General features: G+C 45.2%; 1 protein-coding gene across 2 annotated transcripts; it reads right to left on the minus strand.

Moving 5' to 3' along the window:
* Positions 1-1550: 1550 nt before the first annotated feature.
* Positions 1551-18214, minus strand: LOC132389582 (zinc finger protein 229-like). Of its 2 annotated transcripts, none has more exons than XM_059962063.1 (3): positions 18170-18214; positions 14404-14571; positions 1551-3624 (listed from the first exon to the last, which is right to left on the minus strand). In XM_059962063.1, the coding sequence occupies exon 3, from the start codon at positions 3131-3133 to the stop codon at positions 1994-1996; it is 1140 nt and encodes a 379-aa protein (XP_059818046.1). In that variant the 5' UTR covers positions 3134-3624; positions 14404-14571; positions 18170-18214; the 3' UTR covers positions 1551-1993. The 2 variants fall into 2 exon arrangements, with proteins under 2 accessions (XP_059818046.1, XP_059818047.1); XM_059962064.1 differs by having other exon boundaries at positions 14404-14567; positions 18170-18193.
* Between the last annotated feature and the right edge of the window lie 219 nt (positions 18215-18433).

The raw sequence follows: 18433 nt of genomic DNA on the forward strand, positions 1-18433 counted from the left end.
CCACGGTTATACTAATACATCTCACTTTGGCTTCTGCTTCTCAAATTTCAGGGTGAATTCCATTATAGTAAGGTCACTTGTCCCTCAGGGTTCTTTTCCCTTAAGTGCTGTAATTCGGTTCATTGCACCATACCAAATCCAGAAATGCTGATGCCCAGCTGGACACAACCAGGAGGTCGTTGACCAGTGGAGTGACTCAGGTATCTGTTCAGACCCTTACTCTTTGTGATTTTTAGAAATTATCTATATGGTGAAGTGGAGGGATTGGTAGTGTTTGCTGATGACAAAGTTTGGGGGTGTTGTGCATAGCGCAGAGGGCTCTGGGACATTGATAGGATGCAAAACTGGGCTGAGAAGTGGCAGATGGAGTGGTGAAGTGTGAAGGTTCATTTTGGTAGGTCAAACACGATGACAGAATATAGTACTAATGATAAGACTCTTGGCAGTGTGGAGGATCAGAAGGATCATGGGGTCCGAGTCCATGGGAAGCTCAAAGCAGCTGTGCAGGTTGACTTTGTGGTTAAGAAGGCATACAGTGTATTAGCCTTCATCAATCGTGGGATTGAGTTTAGGAGCCGAGAGGTAATGTTGCAGCTATATAGGACCCTGGTCAGACCACACGAGTACTGTGCTCAGTTCTAGTTGCCTCACTACAGGGAGGATGTAGAAACCATAGAAAGTGCCGAGGAGATTTACAAGGATGTTGCCTGGAGTGGGGAGCATGCCTTGTGAAAACAGGTTGAGGGAACTTGGCCTTTTCTCATTGGAGAGACGGAGGATGAGAGGTAACCTAATGGAGGTGTATAAGATGATGAGAGGCATTGATCATGCAGATAATCAGAGGCTTTTTCCCAGGGCATGAAATGGCTGCCACAAGATAGCACAGGTTTAAGATGCTTGGAAGTATGTACAGAGGAGATGTCAGGGGTAATTTTTTTTTTAACACAGTGAGTGCATAGTGCATGCTGGCAACGGTGGTGGAGGTGGATACAATAGGGTCTTTTAGGAGACTCCTGGATAGGTACATGGAGCTTGGAAAAATAGAGGGCTATGGGTAACCCTAGTAATTTCTTGGGTAGGAACATGTTCGGCACAACTTTGTGGATCAAAGGGCTTATATTGTGCTGTAAGTTTTCAATGTTTCTACCTTAACCCTTTAGAAGCAGGAAAAATAACCCATAATGTGGAAATGAGGCATGAATAAGGGGGTTAACTACCAATATCATTCCTCCTCAGCCCAGAGATTTGAAGGATGAGGAAATTGTCAGATAGAACTGCAGTCAACTCGACTTCTTCGGTCTACAGAGAATTCAAGGGGAACATCTTCACCCACGGAGTGGTGACTGTTTGAAACCCATTACCACAGGGAGAGCGAGAGATGAACAACAGGGGAGGATTGAAACAAACTGTCATGGAATAGAATCACTGGCAGGGCACAGCTGGCCTGAGTTGACTCTCTACTGTACACTGTTATAACTTCTCTACTGTACACTAGGTGTGCTATAAATTCACTAAGTACCAGAGACAGAGTTTAAAATTGAACTGATTTATTTTTCCCAGATCCAGAATGTAAACTCTAGTCCCATTAAAGGTGAATATCCAGAAGAAACTCCTCCCAGTCACCCAGTGGCCAGTGTGAAGAACTGGATGTGGTGAGCAGCAGCAATAATTGCAGAGTTCAGCACCGATAGTCACTGTTGAAATTGCATTCAGCAATGGTGATGGACAAATCTCCAGCATGAAGCTTACTGAAACTTTCTCCCCAGTGTGAACTCAGTAGTGTAGTCACAAGGTTAGGTTACTGAGTGAATCCCTTCCCACATTCACAGCAGGTGAACGGCCTGTACCCAGCCTGAACTCAATCATGCACATTTGATTGAGAAGGCTGAGAGAAACTCCTCCCAGTGTCTGAGCAGGTGAACAGCTTCTACCACTGGTCTGAACTTGCTGGTGTCTCTGTAGTCAAGATGACCATATGAATTCTTTCCCACATTCACAGCAGGTGAACAGTCTCTCGCGTGTGAACTCGCTGATGACTTAGTAGGTGGGTTGACCGAGTGAATCTCCTCCCACAGACTGAGCAGGTGAACGACTTCTCCCCAGTGTGAACTCGCTGATGTCTCTGTAGGGTGGATGACTGACTGAATCTCATCCCACAGACTGAACAGTTGAACGGCTTCTCCCCAGTGTGAATTCGCTGGTGTACCAGTAGTTTGGATGACCGAGTGAATCCCTTCCCGCAGTCTGAGCAGGTGAACGGCCTCTCTCCAGTGTGAACTGACTGATGCTCCTTCAGGTTAGATGAGCAAGGGAATCCCTTTCCACAGTCTGAGCACGTGAATGGCCGCTCCCCGGTGTGAAATCGCTGGTGTGCCATTAGGGTGGATGACCGAGTGAATCTCTTCCCACAGTCTGAGCAGGTGAACAGCCTGACCCCAGTGTGAACTGACTGGTGTACCAGTAGTTCAGATGACCGAGTGAATCTCTTCCCACACTCTGAGCAGGTGAACGGCCTCTCCCCAGTGTGAACTCTCTGATGTACCTTCAGTTGGGATGAGCAAGTGAATCCCTTCCCGCAGTCTGAGCAGGTGAACGGCCTCTCTCCAGGGTGAACTCGCTGGTGTACCAGTAGGTCCGATGACCAAGTGAATCCCTTCCCACAGTCTGAGCAGGTGAACGGCTTCTCTCCAGTGTGAACTCGCTGGTGTTCCTTCAGTTTAGATGAGTATGTGAATCCCTTCCCACAGTCTGAGCAGGTGAACGGCTTCTCTCCAGTGTGAACTTGCTGATGTTCCTTCAGTTTAGATGAGCAAGTGAATCCCTTCCCACAGTCTGAGCAGGTGAACGGCCTCTCCCCAGTGTGAACTGACTGGTGTACCAGTAGGTCAGATGACTGAGTGAATCCCTTCCCGCAGTCTGAGCAGGTGAATGGCCTCTCCCCAGTGTGAATTCGCTGATGAACCTTCAGTTTAGATGACGAAATGAATGCCTTCCCACAGTCTGAGCAAGAGAACGGCCTCTCTCCAGTGTGAATTCGCTGATGCTCCTTCAGGTTAGATGAGCAAGGGAATCCCTTTCCACAGTCTGAGCACGTGAATGGCCGCTCCCCGGTGTGAAATCGCTGGTGTGCCATTAGGGTGGATGACCGAGTGAATCCCTTCCCGCAGTCTGAGCAAGTGAACGGCCTCTCTCCAGTGTGAACTCGCTGATGCTCCTTCAGGTTAGATGAGCAAGGGAATCCCTTTCCACAGTCTGAGCAGGTGAACGGCCGCTCCCCGGTGTGAACTCGCTGGTGTGTCCACAGGTGGGAAGAGTGACTGAATCCCTTCTCACCCACAAAACAGATGAATGGCCTTGCCCAGTGTGAACCCGCTGATGTTCCTTCAGTTGAGATGACCGAGTGAATCCCTTCCCACAGTCTGAGAATATGAACGGACTCTCTCTTGTGTAAAATAATGGGTGAGCCGGTCGGTCAGATGAGCAAATGAATCCCTCCACACAGTCTGAGCAGGAAGGAAGGTTGAATGAATCCCTTGCTCCTCGTCTTAAATATCTGGATAGAGACAGCAAACCTGATGTGATCTGTTTGAGATTCCCGTAGACAAATTCCTTGTCATTTTTAACCTGTAAAAAGATTTACAAAATCCATCAATGGGTGAAGTACAACATTTCAGATGAGATCACCGATTTGTCAAGGAGTGATCTGGCATCACACTGTTACAGTGAAGTTCAACCCAAGTTGGAGAGAGAAATCATCATCTAACTGGGCACAGTGCTGGTATCTGGAATGACCAGCAAATTCTCTGATGCTTTTCCTGTCTCTGCAAGAATGGGGCATTTCTGCCATCTCCAATCTGTGACCTGGCTCAGTCTGACTCTCTCCATTGATATTATTCCCTGTTCCCACTGAGCTGCATGGGTGCCCGACCCCACAGTAACTGAAACACTCTCACACAAACATCTGGCAGTGCATTCCACGCACCCACCACACTCTGTGTAAAAAAAATTACCCCTTACAGCCCCGCAGCATCCATTTCCAAGCACCTTAAAACTGCCCCTCATGTTAGCCATTTTAAACCTGGGAAATAGCCTCTGGCTATCCATGCAATCAATGCCCCTCATCATCTTTTAATCTGAAATATGCTCTGAACATAAACAAGGGAACCATACATTGCTTTCAGGTTTTGTTCAAAGTATACAAACGTGAGCAGCATTTTCCACTGAGGTTGGGTGCGGTGATGTAAGTGGTGAAGGTAAAAATTTAATGGGAGCGTGTGGAAATAGACTTCACTGAAATGGTTGTGTGAGACTGGAATGAGATGTCAGCACAATCGGTGAATATGAGCTCGTTTTCAGCATTTAAAAGAAGTTTGGATGGGAGCCTGGATGGTAGGGGTATGGAGAGTGATTGTCCCGGTGCAGATAGTTGCATTTGACAGCTTAAATGTTTTTTCAGCATTGACTATATGGGCCAAATAGCCTGTTTCCGTACTGAACTTCTCCACATTTCTGTGACAGAGAAGCTGGCCAAACTTGTTTGGAAGGGAAAAGGTAGGAGTGACAACGGAGCAGCAATGGCTGGAGTGTCTGGGAGCAATTTGGGAGCTGAGTGATTGATACATCCCAAAGAAGTGAAAGCATTGGAAAGGCAGGAGGACACAACTGTGGCTGAAATGAGAAGCCAAAGCAAACAAAAAAGCAAAACAGAGGGCAATGAGTCTTGGTAGCTCCCAACAGTCTGAGGCATTTAGAGGAACAAAATATCTGGGGCCTCAATACCTCTTGAAAACCAAGGTTTCCTGCCCCAGTCACCTTTCAACTTTTATTTTGTAAGGCACGTACAAACTCTACACCCTCAAAGTTACACTTCTGAAGGCCTCCCACTTACCAAGTACTCCTTGGCCAGAAAACAGCAAAATTTGTTCCTCTAATCTGGAAATTTGTTCCTCTAAATCCCTCAGACTGTTGGGTGCAACCAAGTCCCAATAATGGCTACAATATCATAATTCCCTGTCCTCAGCTCATCTGGCTTTCCTACGATGCTTCTTGAATTGTGATAAATGCAGCTCAGCACATTCATACCATGCTTGACCATTTGATTGCTGACTCTTATCTGAGGTCTGAACAATATCTGACTGGTGTCAAGAAAACAACCTTTCCCTGATTGTCACAAGACCAAAGGAGCTGATTGTGGATTACAGAAGGAATGGAGAAAGGCTAGCCCCTATTGACATCAATGGATCTGGTGTTGAGAGGGTGAACAGCTTTAAGTTCCTGAGTACAAACATCAACAAGGATCTCAGATGGTCTGTTCATACCGGCTGTGTTGTGAAAAGCGCACAGGAGCCCCTTTTACACCTCAGATGGTTGAAGAAGTTTGTTATGGGCCCCAAATCCTAAGTGCTTTTTTACAGGGAGACAATTGAGAGCATCCTGACTGACTGCATCACTGCCTGATATGTGAACTGTACTTCCTTCAATCTCAGGAACCTGCAGAGAGTGATGCAGACAGCCCAGTGCATCTGTAGATGTGAACATCCCATGAGTCAGGGCATTTACACTGACAGGTGTTTAAAAGGGGCCCAAAGGATATTGGGGACCCAATTCATCACAACCACAAACTGTTCCTGCATAATGTGCATCGTGATTATTATGTACTGAGGTATTCATTTTAACAGCTAGCAAATCACTGGCAATAAGAACTTTGATCTCCTCTGGGTTTGTTATGAATGTACCACAGCTCTGAGGGGCCGAAGGGGCGGGAGCAGCCCCTTCCTTCCGGAGAATCGCAAGATTGCTATTAATTAGGGTCTCGGAGCCAGGAAGTGAGAGACAATGCAACGGTTTTGGCCATTGTTCTTAGAGGCACCTGTGTGACGTGCATGTCCCTGCTACGTGACAGCTACCATGGATATGGACACTCTCGGGCAATGTGGGGGTGGGGATTGCATCACCCTACTTTGATGGACATCTACAACTCTGCAAGTCAAGATAAAAGGGGACTGCAGGAGGCAGTACCCCAGCGACGCACCAGAAGGACACCCTCGCTCAAGGCTCCCGTAATAGCTGGAAGTCACTCAACGCCATGTGCGCTCCTAACTCCTTTGCCTGGGGAGCGGGTGGCTGATAATACCGAGAAGGACTTTGAACTAACAACGGGGAAACCACGTTCCCCTGATTTTACGGAGTGACTTCATAAAGACCCGGGCAAGTTTTTTTTCGTTTTTCACCGATCCCTCTAAAACATGTGAAACCCCGAAAGGCTAAAGTCTGCAGACTTCTGAGTGACTTTTATATTTGCAACAGACAATATATTATCCCCTAGACAACAGTCTAGATTATTTTTTAATGATGATTATTACTACACCCGCGCTTTAGATTGAGTATTGACAACGTGCATTATCTGAATGTTTGTATTAACCTTACTTTTGTGCCGCTTTATAAATAAAAACGTTTGAAAATAGTGACATCAGACTTCAACGGACCTCTCTATCTTTGCTGGTTACGGGATACGTAACAGGTTCGACTGAGTTTGTCTGCTCTCTCACACTCTATAGCAGGCCTGTAATGGGTAATGAAGGGTTTTCTCACCAAAGCTCTTGCATATTGTCCATAAGTGGATTGTTTGCTAAATTACGGTTTAAAAAGTCGGAGTTCCAAATATCACTCCACTTCTTCCCTCTTGTAAATTCTCCAGCAACTTTTGCATCACCACAATACACACAGGGAACACCAGTTTCTAAAATGGACATAAATATTTCCCGTGAACCCTCCTGAGGAATTAAGGATATATACAAAAAAAACTATTTTGAACCTATGTAACCTCTGGCTAAAAGAATATTAGGGACTGAATAGGAATTTTTGAACTGAAGTAAACTCTGTGTTTAGTGGTTTGCTAAGACAGGCTCATTACCAGTTCTCTGTGGCATGCAGAGAGACTCACTGAGAGCTGATAATATTATGCATTGTATCTTCGTTAGCTGATAACATTACACATTGTACCCTCGTTTGAGTCAAGGAAGGAGGACTGGCTGAAAAGGACAGGAATGAACATCTGTCTGTAATTAAGTCAGGGCCTTGCAAAGGGAATAACTGATAAGGTCTGGACAGTATATCCATCTGTAATTAAAACCTTCATTTAGCGAACTCTCTTATCTACGTAATTAAGTTTTGCGCCAACAGACCTGGTGGGCATACCAGTTCAAATAACATCTTGCAAAAGTAATGTTTAGGGCTTACTATGCATAAATGTCTGGGTTCATGTATAAATACACGGCTGTAACTTGACTAAGTCAGTCCACTTGCCAGATGATGGCAGTGCTTACGTGCCTTCCCTTTGACGTGCGTCTCAAACTCCTGCAGGAGAATGCGCAATAAACCGTGGTGACGATAAGAACCTAGTCTCCCAAGTTTTATTCAGATTCAACTTTAACATTTGGCATCATGAACAGGGTCCCAATATAGGGAGTGCCAAGCAGAGAGGCTGAGTAAGTGGCTGGACCACTCTGGGGAATGTGGAGATCGACTGGGCACCCAATAGGTATTTTACCTTTCGTCGCTCTCCATTAGTTCCTTTCAAGGAATGGACCCTCGCCCAAGGTGATCACATACCTTGAAGGGATTGGGAAAGAATCTGTTGGGAGACGCTTCTAAGGGAGGCTAAATATTACTAAGTGGGCAGGAGGCAGACGTGCCAGGTAAATTAATTAAATGAGCATGAAGTGCTAGCCGGGTAAATTAATTAAATGAGCATGAAGTGCCAGCCGGGTAAATTTATTAAATGAGCATGAAGTGCCAGCCGGGTAAATTAATTAAATGAGCATGAAGTGCCAGCCGGGTAAATTTATTAAATGAGCATGAAGTGCCAGCCGGGTAAATTTATTAAATGAGCATGAAGTGTCAGCCAGGTAAATTTATTATGTGGACAGGAGGTGCCAGCCGGGTAAATTTATCAGTTTGTTAATTAAGCAGGAGGCTTTGTGCCGGGTAAATTACTTAGAGAACATGGGTCAATTGCAGTCGATTGATACGAGTGGGCCAGGAGCAGCCCGACACAATGTGTGAGAGTTTTCCAGACAAGGAAAAAGATTGCAGCGCTGAATAAGAAATTGGGGAACAAAATCTGGCCACTGGGGGGGAACCTGGGATATTACCTCATGAGAACAAGCAGTAAATTTGATATGGAATAAGAACAGTGGAAAGAAGTGGAAATTGTTGGAAAGGGAATGGAAGGATAAGGCAGATGCAGAGGTGAATGGTACGTTATTAGCAAGTTGGAGGAATAATGCATGTGACAAAGGGTAGAGGTACGTACAGCAGGAGGAACGCCAAAGGTTGGGAGACGCTAAAAGCCGAGCGTGAATGGGTGGATAGACGCAGAAAACAAGAGCAGGAAAAACAACATAAGCAAAGCGAGCCCAGCCTAGATAGGACAGAAAGGCAGGAATGTCAGTCTGAAGTTCGAACTGGTAGGGAAACAAGAGATCCCGAACCCATGTCTGGCATACTGACCCTGTTTGAGGACAGTGACTGAGGTGTGGGCACCCACCATACACCCTGCCCCAACACCCAGCCAGGAGCCGAGTGCACCCGGTGCTCCCGAACCCCAATCCTCCCAGTACTCAGATACGGTGGCTGCTCGGGTAAAACAGTGGCAGCAGGGAAGGGGGAGGTCCCTATACCCTGAGATTCAGAAAGGGAATACCGATGACTATTCCGAGACGGGGAGGGAAGGATCCAATAGAACCCCAGAGTTAATGGCTCCACAAAGACATTGGCTCAATGGAAGAAGCCAGAGAGTGGTAGTGGAGGATTGCTACTCTGATTGGAGGCCTGTGAATTGTGGTGTGCCACAGGGATCAGTGCTGGGTCCATTGTTATTTGTTATTTGATACATAATTCCCTAAAAGTGGCATCACAAGCTGTAAAGAGAGCTTTTGGTACATTGGCCTTTATAAATCAAAGTATTGAGTATAAGAGTTGGAATGTAATGGTGAGGTTGTATAAGACATTGGTGAGACAGAATTTGGAGTATACAGTGCAGTTTTGGTCACCTAATTACAGGAGGTGTATTAATAAGATTGAAAGAGTGCACAGAAGGTTTGCAAGGATGTTTCCGGGACTTGAGAAACCAAGTTATTGTGAAAGGTTGAATAGGTTAGGACTTTATTCTCTGAAGCATAGGGGAATTTGGGGTGATTTGATAGAGGTGTATAAAATTATGATGGGTATAGATTGAGTGAATGCTAGAAGGCTTTTCCCACTGAGGCCAGGCGGAAAAAAAAAACTAGAGGTCATGGATTAAGGGTGAAGGAGGAAAAAGTTTAAAGGGAACATCAATGGGGGTCTTCTTCAGGCAGGGAGTTGGGGGAGTGTGGAATGAGGTGCCAGATGAAGTGGTGAATGTGGGCTCACTTTTGACATTTAAGAGAAACTTGGACAGGTACATGGATGAGAGGGGTACGGAGGGATATGGCCCAGGTGCAGGTCAGTGGGACTAGGCAGAAAAATGGTTCGGCACAGCCAAGAAGGGCTAAAAGGCCTGTTTCTGTGCTGTAATGTTCTATGGTTCTGAAGGCAATTGCACACCCAAATGCTGCCCAGTCCACCAGCTGGAGGAGGGACAGTCCTCAGTGATTCCTGTGTATGCACCCTGGAAGCTTCAAGAAATGATAATGATCATGAATCAGGTCCCAGATAGAAAAGAAAAACCAGCAGAGTTTGCTCAGTCTGTCCACAGTACTAACCAAATATTTAATGTGACTCTGCAAGATTTATTCGGACTCTGATGGGTGACACTCTTAGCTGATGAGGGGCGGAAATGGAAGGCAGAATTGTGATACCAAACCTAACAGGAGTTACAGGCAGGAAACCATAATGAGAATGAACAGACAGACCGGATTATTCAAGCCTTGGAAAGGGCTCTCTAGCAACCTGTAAACATCACTGAAGTTCTTGAATGCAAACCTAAGCCTGGGGAATCGGGAATAGACTATTGGGAGTGATTTGTGGCCTGCTACGGCACTTTCGCAGGAGACCGAGTCTTTAATGATGGGAATCTGTTCCCCAGTTTAACACCTTACTGCTCCAATGCTTACCAACTGAGATAGCCAACGTGATTAAAACAAATAATATGGATTGGCCTGACAATGATCGAAATCGAATGCGGTGAGCTTTGACATATTATTGGGACCTGACATTGTGTGCTGTATCTGGGGATAAGAAATGGGAACAAACACCTACCAAGGGACAGGTGGGGACAACAACCTGTTTAGAAATTGACAATCAAAGATGCTTCCTACCGTGAGTACCACCCCTCAGGAAGAGCCCAATGTAACATTGCAAGTTGCTTGAATTCCTGTTCCGTTTACGATTGATGTGGGGGCAACCACAACCACTCTCAATCAGGAAATAGTATCAGAAAAGGGATTTCAGCTATCAGACGCGACAATCACTCTGTTTGGGTTTGAATGAATGGATTGTACGTATTCACGTACCCAGCCACTGCAGGTGGAATTCCCGGGGAACCAGTGTGAGGTTTCAGTTACAGTCACCACCAGTCAGGGGTGTAGTTTTGCAGGGAGAGACTTGCTCTGTCCATTGGAAGTTGAGATTCTATGCACAGACAAGGGTATCACCCTGGGACTATCGAACAGCTTCCCCAGTTTCTGAACTCCCAGTGGTGGCACTTAATCTGGATTCCAATGTGTTTGAACCCCTTCTGCCCCCGGCTGGCTCTCATGTGACTCTGTGCTGTGACCCTCCGGGGTGCTCAACTGAGCAAAGCCAGTGTTATGCTCCCCTCGAGGGACAGAATTTCCCAGTCACGGTGATTGGGGAGGTTAAAGGAAATGAGGGCAGTGTATTTCTGGCCGAAGTTCCAGATTTCCTTTGGTGACACACAGGACTGGTTGTTCCCCACGCCACCTTTAGGGTTTGCCTTGGGTTCAAACCAAAGACCCTAGGGTTCCTTGCCTACATTTTGATGTAACAAGCCTCCAGCAACGAGGGAGACTGGCAAAACTTGGTCGTGGGACAACTCCAATACTGGAAGGAGTCTGAGGTGAAGACGGGATATCTGGTAAGACACTCTATTAATATTGACCGAACCCTAGACATTTTACCCCGTCTCTGGGCAACCTCAGGCCATGAAGTTGGCCGCACCAACTGCCCCGTCTGGATCACGGTGATAGATTCTCCCATCCATACCTCAATACGCCCTCTACCCTGAGGCAACGTTTTGTGAGGATGGAAGCTCTTTTGTGGATCCAGCCGGGAAACAATATTCTGGCTATGCGATAGTAACGGACAGTGAAACAACTGAGCAGGCTTCTTTTGAAGCAGCTGACTCCACCCAGAAAGCTGTTTGCTCGGACTCCTGCCTGTATCCTAGCAACAGACTAAAGTGTGAACGTTCACACAGACTCCCGTTATGCATTTGGAATTGTACATGACTTCGGGAACATGGGGATTCCTGACTTCCTCTGGCCACCCCATTAGTAATGTTACCTTTGTAAACAACTTACTCACCGCTCTACAGCTACCTCGAGATTTGACTATTATTAAATGTGCGGCCCACACCCGCCAGTCAGACTGGGTCACTAAACGCAATCCTTTAGCAGATTACACAGCGAAAATTGCTGCACAATCCTCAATAGTTGTAGTCCTCTCAGGTTCCCGTCAAGCAATCCTCCATGACTCAAGCAGAACGGGTTTGCCAGACATGTGGGAGGTACGTATTTTTCAGGGGGACGCCTCTGAGGAGGAGTGCAAGCTGTGGTCCCAGATGGGGTGCCAGAAAGACCCCGACCTAGGATTTTGGATCACGCCAGTGGGACAGGTTTGTGTTCCTGCACAGTTCTTACCAATATTGGTTGATTATATACAGAATTGTACACACCTGGGAAAGGAGGGAATGGTTGGTAACCTGTAACCAGCACACCGGGTATGACTCCCCTGACAGGTGGACCTTTTTCGTGTCTACAAGTTGATTTTATTCAATTGCCTAGAGTACATTGCTATAGATAATGCTTAGTTATTATACATGTGTTTAGTAGATGGACTGAAGCTATTCCAACTCCCAATAATACTGTTATGACTATTGTGAAGGTATTATTACAGGAAATAATTCCCAGGTATGGCCTGCCAGAGATGCTGAGCTCTGACAAGCGCCCACACGTTGTGGTGAAAGTGAACAAAGAGGTATGTAACAAACCAGCTATCAGGCAATAATTCTACCGTACACCACCCACGGGTTGATGCCATAGTGGAAAGAGCCAATGGCACTCTGAAGATTAAATTGCCAAAGTAACGGTGGAGACTGACCTCACTTGGTTGAAGGACCTACCGTTAGCCCTATTCCACATGAAGGTTACCCGACGGGGGAAAACAGGGTCATCACCAGCTGAAGTGATGTATGGACGGTCCATAAGGACACCCTGGGGACCACCTTGTGTCCATTGCTCCCAGAAATTCTACCAGCAAAATTCAAAATTGATACCCTTGGGGAAGAGATGGGAAATAACCAAAATTCTCCAAGCATTACATATACAAGTACGACAGGCTTACAAGGAAGAGAATTTTCACTCCTCCTCACAGAGAAGTGATTATCCCACCACAGAACCGGGGAATATTGTCCTGATCAAGAACTGGGATTGAGGGAAACTCAGATCTCGGTGGAGAGGAGCATATCAGGTGTTACTGACCACTCCCACGGCTGTGAAACTGAAGGGGCAATCTCGGTGGATACATCGAATAGACTACAGACATGTTACTGAAGGAACTGAGTAGAAGGACTCTCTCAGACTAAAGGAAAATGTATTTTCTGATAGTGGTGTTCATGCTTGTGTCTTTGACAGGGCTCACCCCAGCATCCGGGGGCCCTCACGTTAACACATTTCTGTGTCTCTGTCACACCGATGCCAAACAGGTAGAACTAGGGGCCTGCTGGGTTTGTGCTGAAATTCCGCAGCATGGTAAAACTATGATTCCAATGTCAATAATCCTGCTCAACCAGAGTGAGGAACTCTCAGCCTGGGCTTTCTCAAACAACACCCGGGAAAGTGAGGTGAGGAAATGTGGTATTATCAGAGATGACTGTGGCTGTCAGTGTTCTGAGGGATGGTATCTCAGGCTCCCACCAAATGCAACTTCCTAGACTGGGAAACATGCATCCTGACCATACTTGCAGGAGAGGAACAACTGAGACTGAGTGATTTTGGACGATCACTTTTCTCTCCTATGGAGTAGCCAGGAATTCACCAAAGATAATCAATTTGGCAACAGCACTTGAGGAGCTGGCCACAATACTGCAGGGGCCCTGACAGAAACATAGGCCCAAGTAACAGAAATATCCACTGAAATGATTGCAATCTGGCAAACAATCCTACAGAATTATATGGCTTTAGATTTTATCCTAGCTGAGAAAGGGGGAACCTGTGCTAATATTGACACAGAATGCTGCACTTATATCCCTGATGAGTCTACTAACATTACATCCCTCTCTGAGCACACTGCCAAGGATATTGACAGCATCAAGAAACTAGGGCAGGATTTACACCGGTACACTGAAGGTTCGAAATGGTGGCATTTGAAGGCCTGTTTGTTAATATGTGGGGCGTGATATTGCATTATGGCCTAATAGTTGTGCATATGATTGTTATAATTACTGTTGAATGCTGTTTTTACTCACTGATATGTCAATGCTGTACTGAGTTGCTTTCTCTGTAAAAAACTACTGCTTTGTTGATCATTTAATGATCAAAAGGAGGGAGTGATAAAGTATGCAAAAGGGTTAACACTTGGTTAAACAATAGCAGCCTATTTTTCTGAAAGAGACTGCTGATGAGCACCAGATGCTCTAAGCCATGCTGAGCCATATTTCTTCTTGAGAGAAGCTAGCTCGGGTTCCAGGATGCTCATCTCCTTGTGCACTCACGTGTAGAGATAGGACAACTTCAGTCTGTTCTAAGGCATTATGACTATTCTGTAATTTGTCTTTAGGGGCTGTCATGTAGTAAATAACTTTGACTCCAGCCTGTCTTATGTGGTGGGTATCTGAACAGATATATCTGTGGTGTAAGGGGAATTGTTAGTCAGTTAGTGGATTGTGGGGGAACAGTCACAGACTCTTCCTGTCTGAGCGACTAACTGAGTAAGCCCACGGTGCTTGGAATAAAGAGTTTGTGCTTATACGGTCTCTGAGTGACTTTGACAGAATGGGATAGCGTTTAAAGGGCTGGGCTGCTGGAAGCACATTACCAGACCTGGAGTGATTCCAACTAGGTCTGACAGAGGCATAACTGGTTCTTCTGGGCACATTCAGTCTCACTCCAACTATTCCCTAACTTCCTTTTACAGGTATGTAATGTCTAAAGGACCAGTGTTTGAGTAAATGAGTCTCACCAAACTTTCTCCTGACTGAATCACTGGATTCTCTGAATCAGATGGGTTCTCTACAGTTTATGCTCTCAGTCCTCGGGCTGGTTCACTTGTTGCTGTTCCCTCGTCTTCAGTCGTGGTTTGCTTCCAGTTGGGGTTTTTCTTCCAATAAATCTCTCACCGCAGGTCTAACTTTAACATGAAACATAAAGAAGTGCATTAACATTAAAAAGGAGAACCACACATTTCTTCTTAATGTTACTAAGAACAAAACTCACTGAAACTTAAATGTTGAAGTCAGATATAATGATCTCAAGTGAACAATCTTTTATTGTCCCTCACACATCACAAAACGATATGGGATAAGAAGGAGCCATCATTCAGTCATGGTAAGACATAAGACACAGGAACAGAATTAGGTGTTTCGATCCATCTGGTTTGCCCACCATTCAACCATGGCTGATTTTTATTCCAACACTATATTCCTGCCTTCCTCCTGTAATCCCGAAGTTACTCAGCAATCATGAGTATATTAATCTCTGTCATAAATATACCCATATGGCACCCTTAACCAACCTCTGCGGCAGAAAATTCCACAGATCAGACATCGTTTGGCCACTTTTTTTTCCTCATCTCAGTTTTAAAGGGAAGCATCTTTATTCTGAGCCTGTGCTGTCAGATCACAGACTCTCCGTCTAATGGAAACATGCTCTCCATGTCCACTGTATCCAGGCTTTTCAGCATTCGGTAGATTTACTTAACCACACATCCCTCCACCACCCCCACCGTCCCTCTGAACTCCATTGAGCACAGGTCCACAACCACCAAATGCTCCTCACACATAAAGCCGATCTTTCCTGTGATTATTCTTGTAAATCTTGTCAGCAACAACTGTACTGAGCACAAACAGGTACCAGGATAATTTACAGAGAAAAGTTGTGCTTTCTTTACTGCTCTACTATCACAGAATGACCCATTTCCATTTCCAGGTTAAAACAGGTCCATTTCAGGAAATATAAACCATTCCAGGGTGAATGTAATAAACAGAAACTGGAATTACCAGAAACACTCAGCACGTATGGAACAGCTGTGTTGAGAGGACAAACTTTACAATTCAGGTTAATATATTTCATCAGAATGACTTCAAACATTTTCAGTTTTAAGTGCCTATATCCAGCAACTTGAGATTCTGCTTGATTTCTGCCGAGTGACAGACAGGTGACAGTGGGTGGGGCGGGGGGGGGGGGGTGATTTCCAAACACAGTTCAACACCAAACTCAAGGGTCTATTTCTACTGTTGTAAACACGGAACTGCCCATTTACTCATAGCCTCTCCCTGTGAGAGATGAAATGGGAAATCATCCTCTCCTCAGATTAGCAGTCTTTGCTTCCAAAGGAACTCCAGAAACAAACTGCTGATCCCAGACCAGAAATACTCACTCAACACCTCATAAGCCCAAGCAGCTCGATCCCCGGGTCCATTTTACCTGGATCAAGAACTGTGAATAGTTAAGTGAGTAGAAGATGAACTGATCTCCAAAAGTTAAAGTTAAAGATGAAACACCCTATTCAACATTTTAAGGAACATTTTTGTTTTGTGTAATTTTAGAGTGAAAAAAAATAAAAGGAACAGCATGCAAAAGTTTGGGGACCCTAAGAGATTTAAGCTCTCAGATAACATTTACCAAGGTCTCAGACCTTTATGAGATTGTTAGTGCTATGGCTTGTTCATAATCTTTGTCAGGAAAGTCCAGGTGATGAAAATTTCAAAGCTTTATAAATACCCTGACTCCTCAAACCTTCTCCCAGCATCAGCAGCCATGGGCTCCTCTAAGGAGCTGCCTAGCACTCTGAAAATTAAAATAATTGATGGCCACAAAGCAGGAGGAGGCTATAAGAAGATAGCAAAGCATTTTCATGTAGCCGCTTCCTCAGTTCGTAACATAATTAAGAAATGGCAGTTAACAGGAATGGCGGAAGTCATCCAAGAAATCTTTCCCACAGAACTGCTCGTAGGATTGCTAGAAAGGCAAATCAAAACCCCCATTTGACTGCAAAAGACCTTCAGGAATATTTAGCAGACTCTGGAGTGGTAGTGCACTGTTCTACTGTGCACAAATATGGCCTTCATGGAAGAGTCATCAGAAGAAAACCTTTCCTCCATTTTCACCACAAAATTCAGCATCAGAAGTTTGCAAAGGAACATCTAAACAAGCCTGATGCATTTTGGAAACAAGTCCTGTGGACTGAAGTTAAAATAGATCTTTTTGGCTGCAATGAGCAAAGGTATATTTGGAGAAAAAAGGGTGCAGAATTTCATGAAAAGAACACCTCTTCAACTGTTAAGCATGAGGATGGATCAGTCATGCTTTGGGCTTGTGTTGCAGCCAGTGGCACAGGAAACATTTCACTGGTAGAGGAAAGAATTAATTCAAATAAATACCACAAATTCTGGAAATAAACATCACACCATCGGTAAGAAAAGCTAAAGGTGATAATGGATAATGATCCTAAACACACCTCAAAATTCACAATGGACTACCTCAATAGGTGCAAGCTGAAGGTTTTGTTATGGTTCTCACATTCCCCCAACCAAAACATCATCGAAAATCTGTGGATAGACCTCAGAAGAACAGTGCATGCAAGACAGCTCAAGAATCTCACAGAACTGGAAGCCTTTTGCAAGGAAGAATGGGCAACAATCCCCAAACAAGAATTGAAAGGTTCTTAGCTGGCTACAGAAAGCATTTACAAGCTGTGATACTTGCCAAAGGGTTGTTACTAAGTACTGACCAGGCAGGGTGCCCAAACTTTTGCTTCAGACCCTTTTCCTTTTTTGTTATCTTGAAATTGTAAAAGATGGAAAAGAAGAAGTAGTCGAGCTTAAAATATTAAAAAATGTGTCATCTTTAACTTTATGCCTTTTGGAACTCAGGTCATTTTTTATTCACTATATTGCTATTCACAGCAACAGAAATTTTGACCAGGGATGACCAAACTTTTTCATGTCACGATATGTAATTTTCTTGTTAAATGATACTTTAAAAAGTCAGATTTCCAAATATCACTCCCCACTTGCAAATTATCCAGCAACTATTGCGTCACCACAATACACACAAGTAACACCAGTTTCTGTATCGTACATAAATATTTCCCCTGAACCCCCACCCCACTCCAGGTGGCTGACAGTGGTGAACTCGGTGATGGCAATGCCAAAGAATATGAAGGGAAGGGCAGTAGTCTGTCTCACTGGAGTCTGGCACATTTGTGATGTGAAAGCTACTTGTTGCCCAGGGCAAAGGTGTTTGATATCAGTACGTACCCAGACAGAATGGGTCAAAGCATGTCCTCACAGGTAGAAAACGCCAGAACAAGAGCAGGCAGAACAAGCAACACACACAAAATGCTGGAGGAACTCAGCAGGCCAGGCAGCATCGATAGAAAAGGGTACTAATGCTGAGTTCCTCCGGCATTTTGTGTGTTGCCTGGATTGCCGGCAGCTGCGGTTGGAGGTAGAACAAAGGTGACTGTCTCAACAGCTGATAGAAAGATTTTGTTCCCTTTCTACGAGTTCCTGATCCCTGCATTTAGTTTTCTGGAGCTCAGCTCTGTCTGTGAGATCTATTTGCTCCCATTCCCTGATCAGCCGGAAGCTCCCCGGGGCCCGAGTACGGATCGTGGGGCTGAGAGAGAGGTGAAAGACCTGTCCTGTGCCGAGTTTGTGAGTCACGGTGTTCAGTGTTCACAGAAATTGTCACTCAATTAAAGCCCACCCAGCACCCGCTCTTACCTCTGCCGGTCCTCCCGACATTTTGTGTAGTGCGCGCATGCGGAGTTATCCAAGACAGCGGCAAGCTTGACGCCTGCGCATTTGATCGGTGCTTCAAGCGACAGCGAAATTTTAAATGCGCGGCTTTATGGGTAATCACGGTGCCATTAAAATTTTCTGCAAGGACCGGTTTCATACCCATACCGCAGTTTGTTTTGTGTGTAGAAAAATCAACAGTTTTTTTTTTAACCCAGAAAGCGGCTCCAATAAACGATACACTCAATA

Source organism: Hypanus sabinus, unplaced genomic scaffold, assembly GCF_030144855.1.
Source record: "Hypanus sabinus isolate sHypSab1 unplaced genomic scaffold, sHypSab1.hap1 scaffold_606, whole genome shotgun sequence".
NCBI lineage: Eukaryota > Metazoa > Chordata > Chondrichthyes > Myliobatiformes > Dasyatidae > Hypanus > Hypanus sabinus.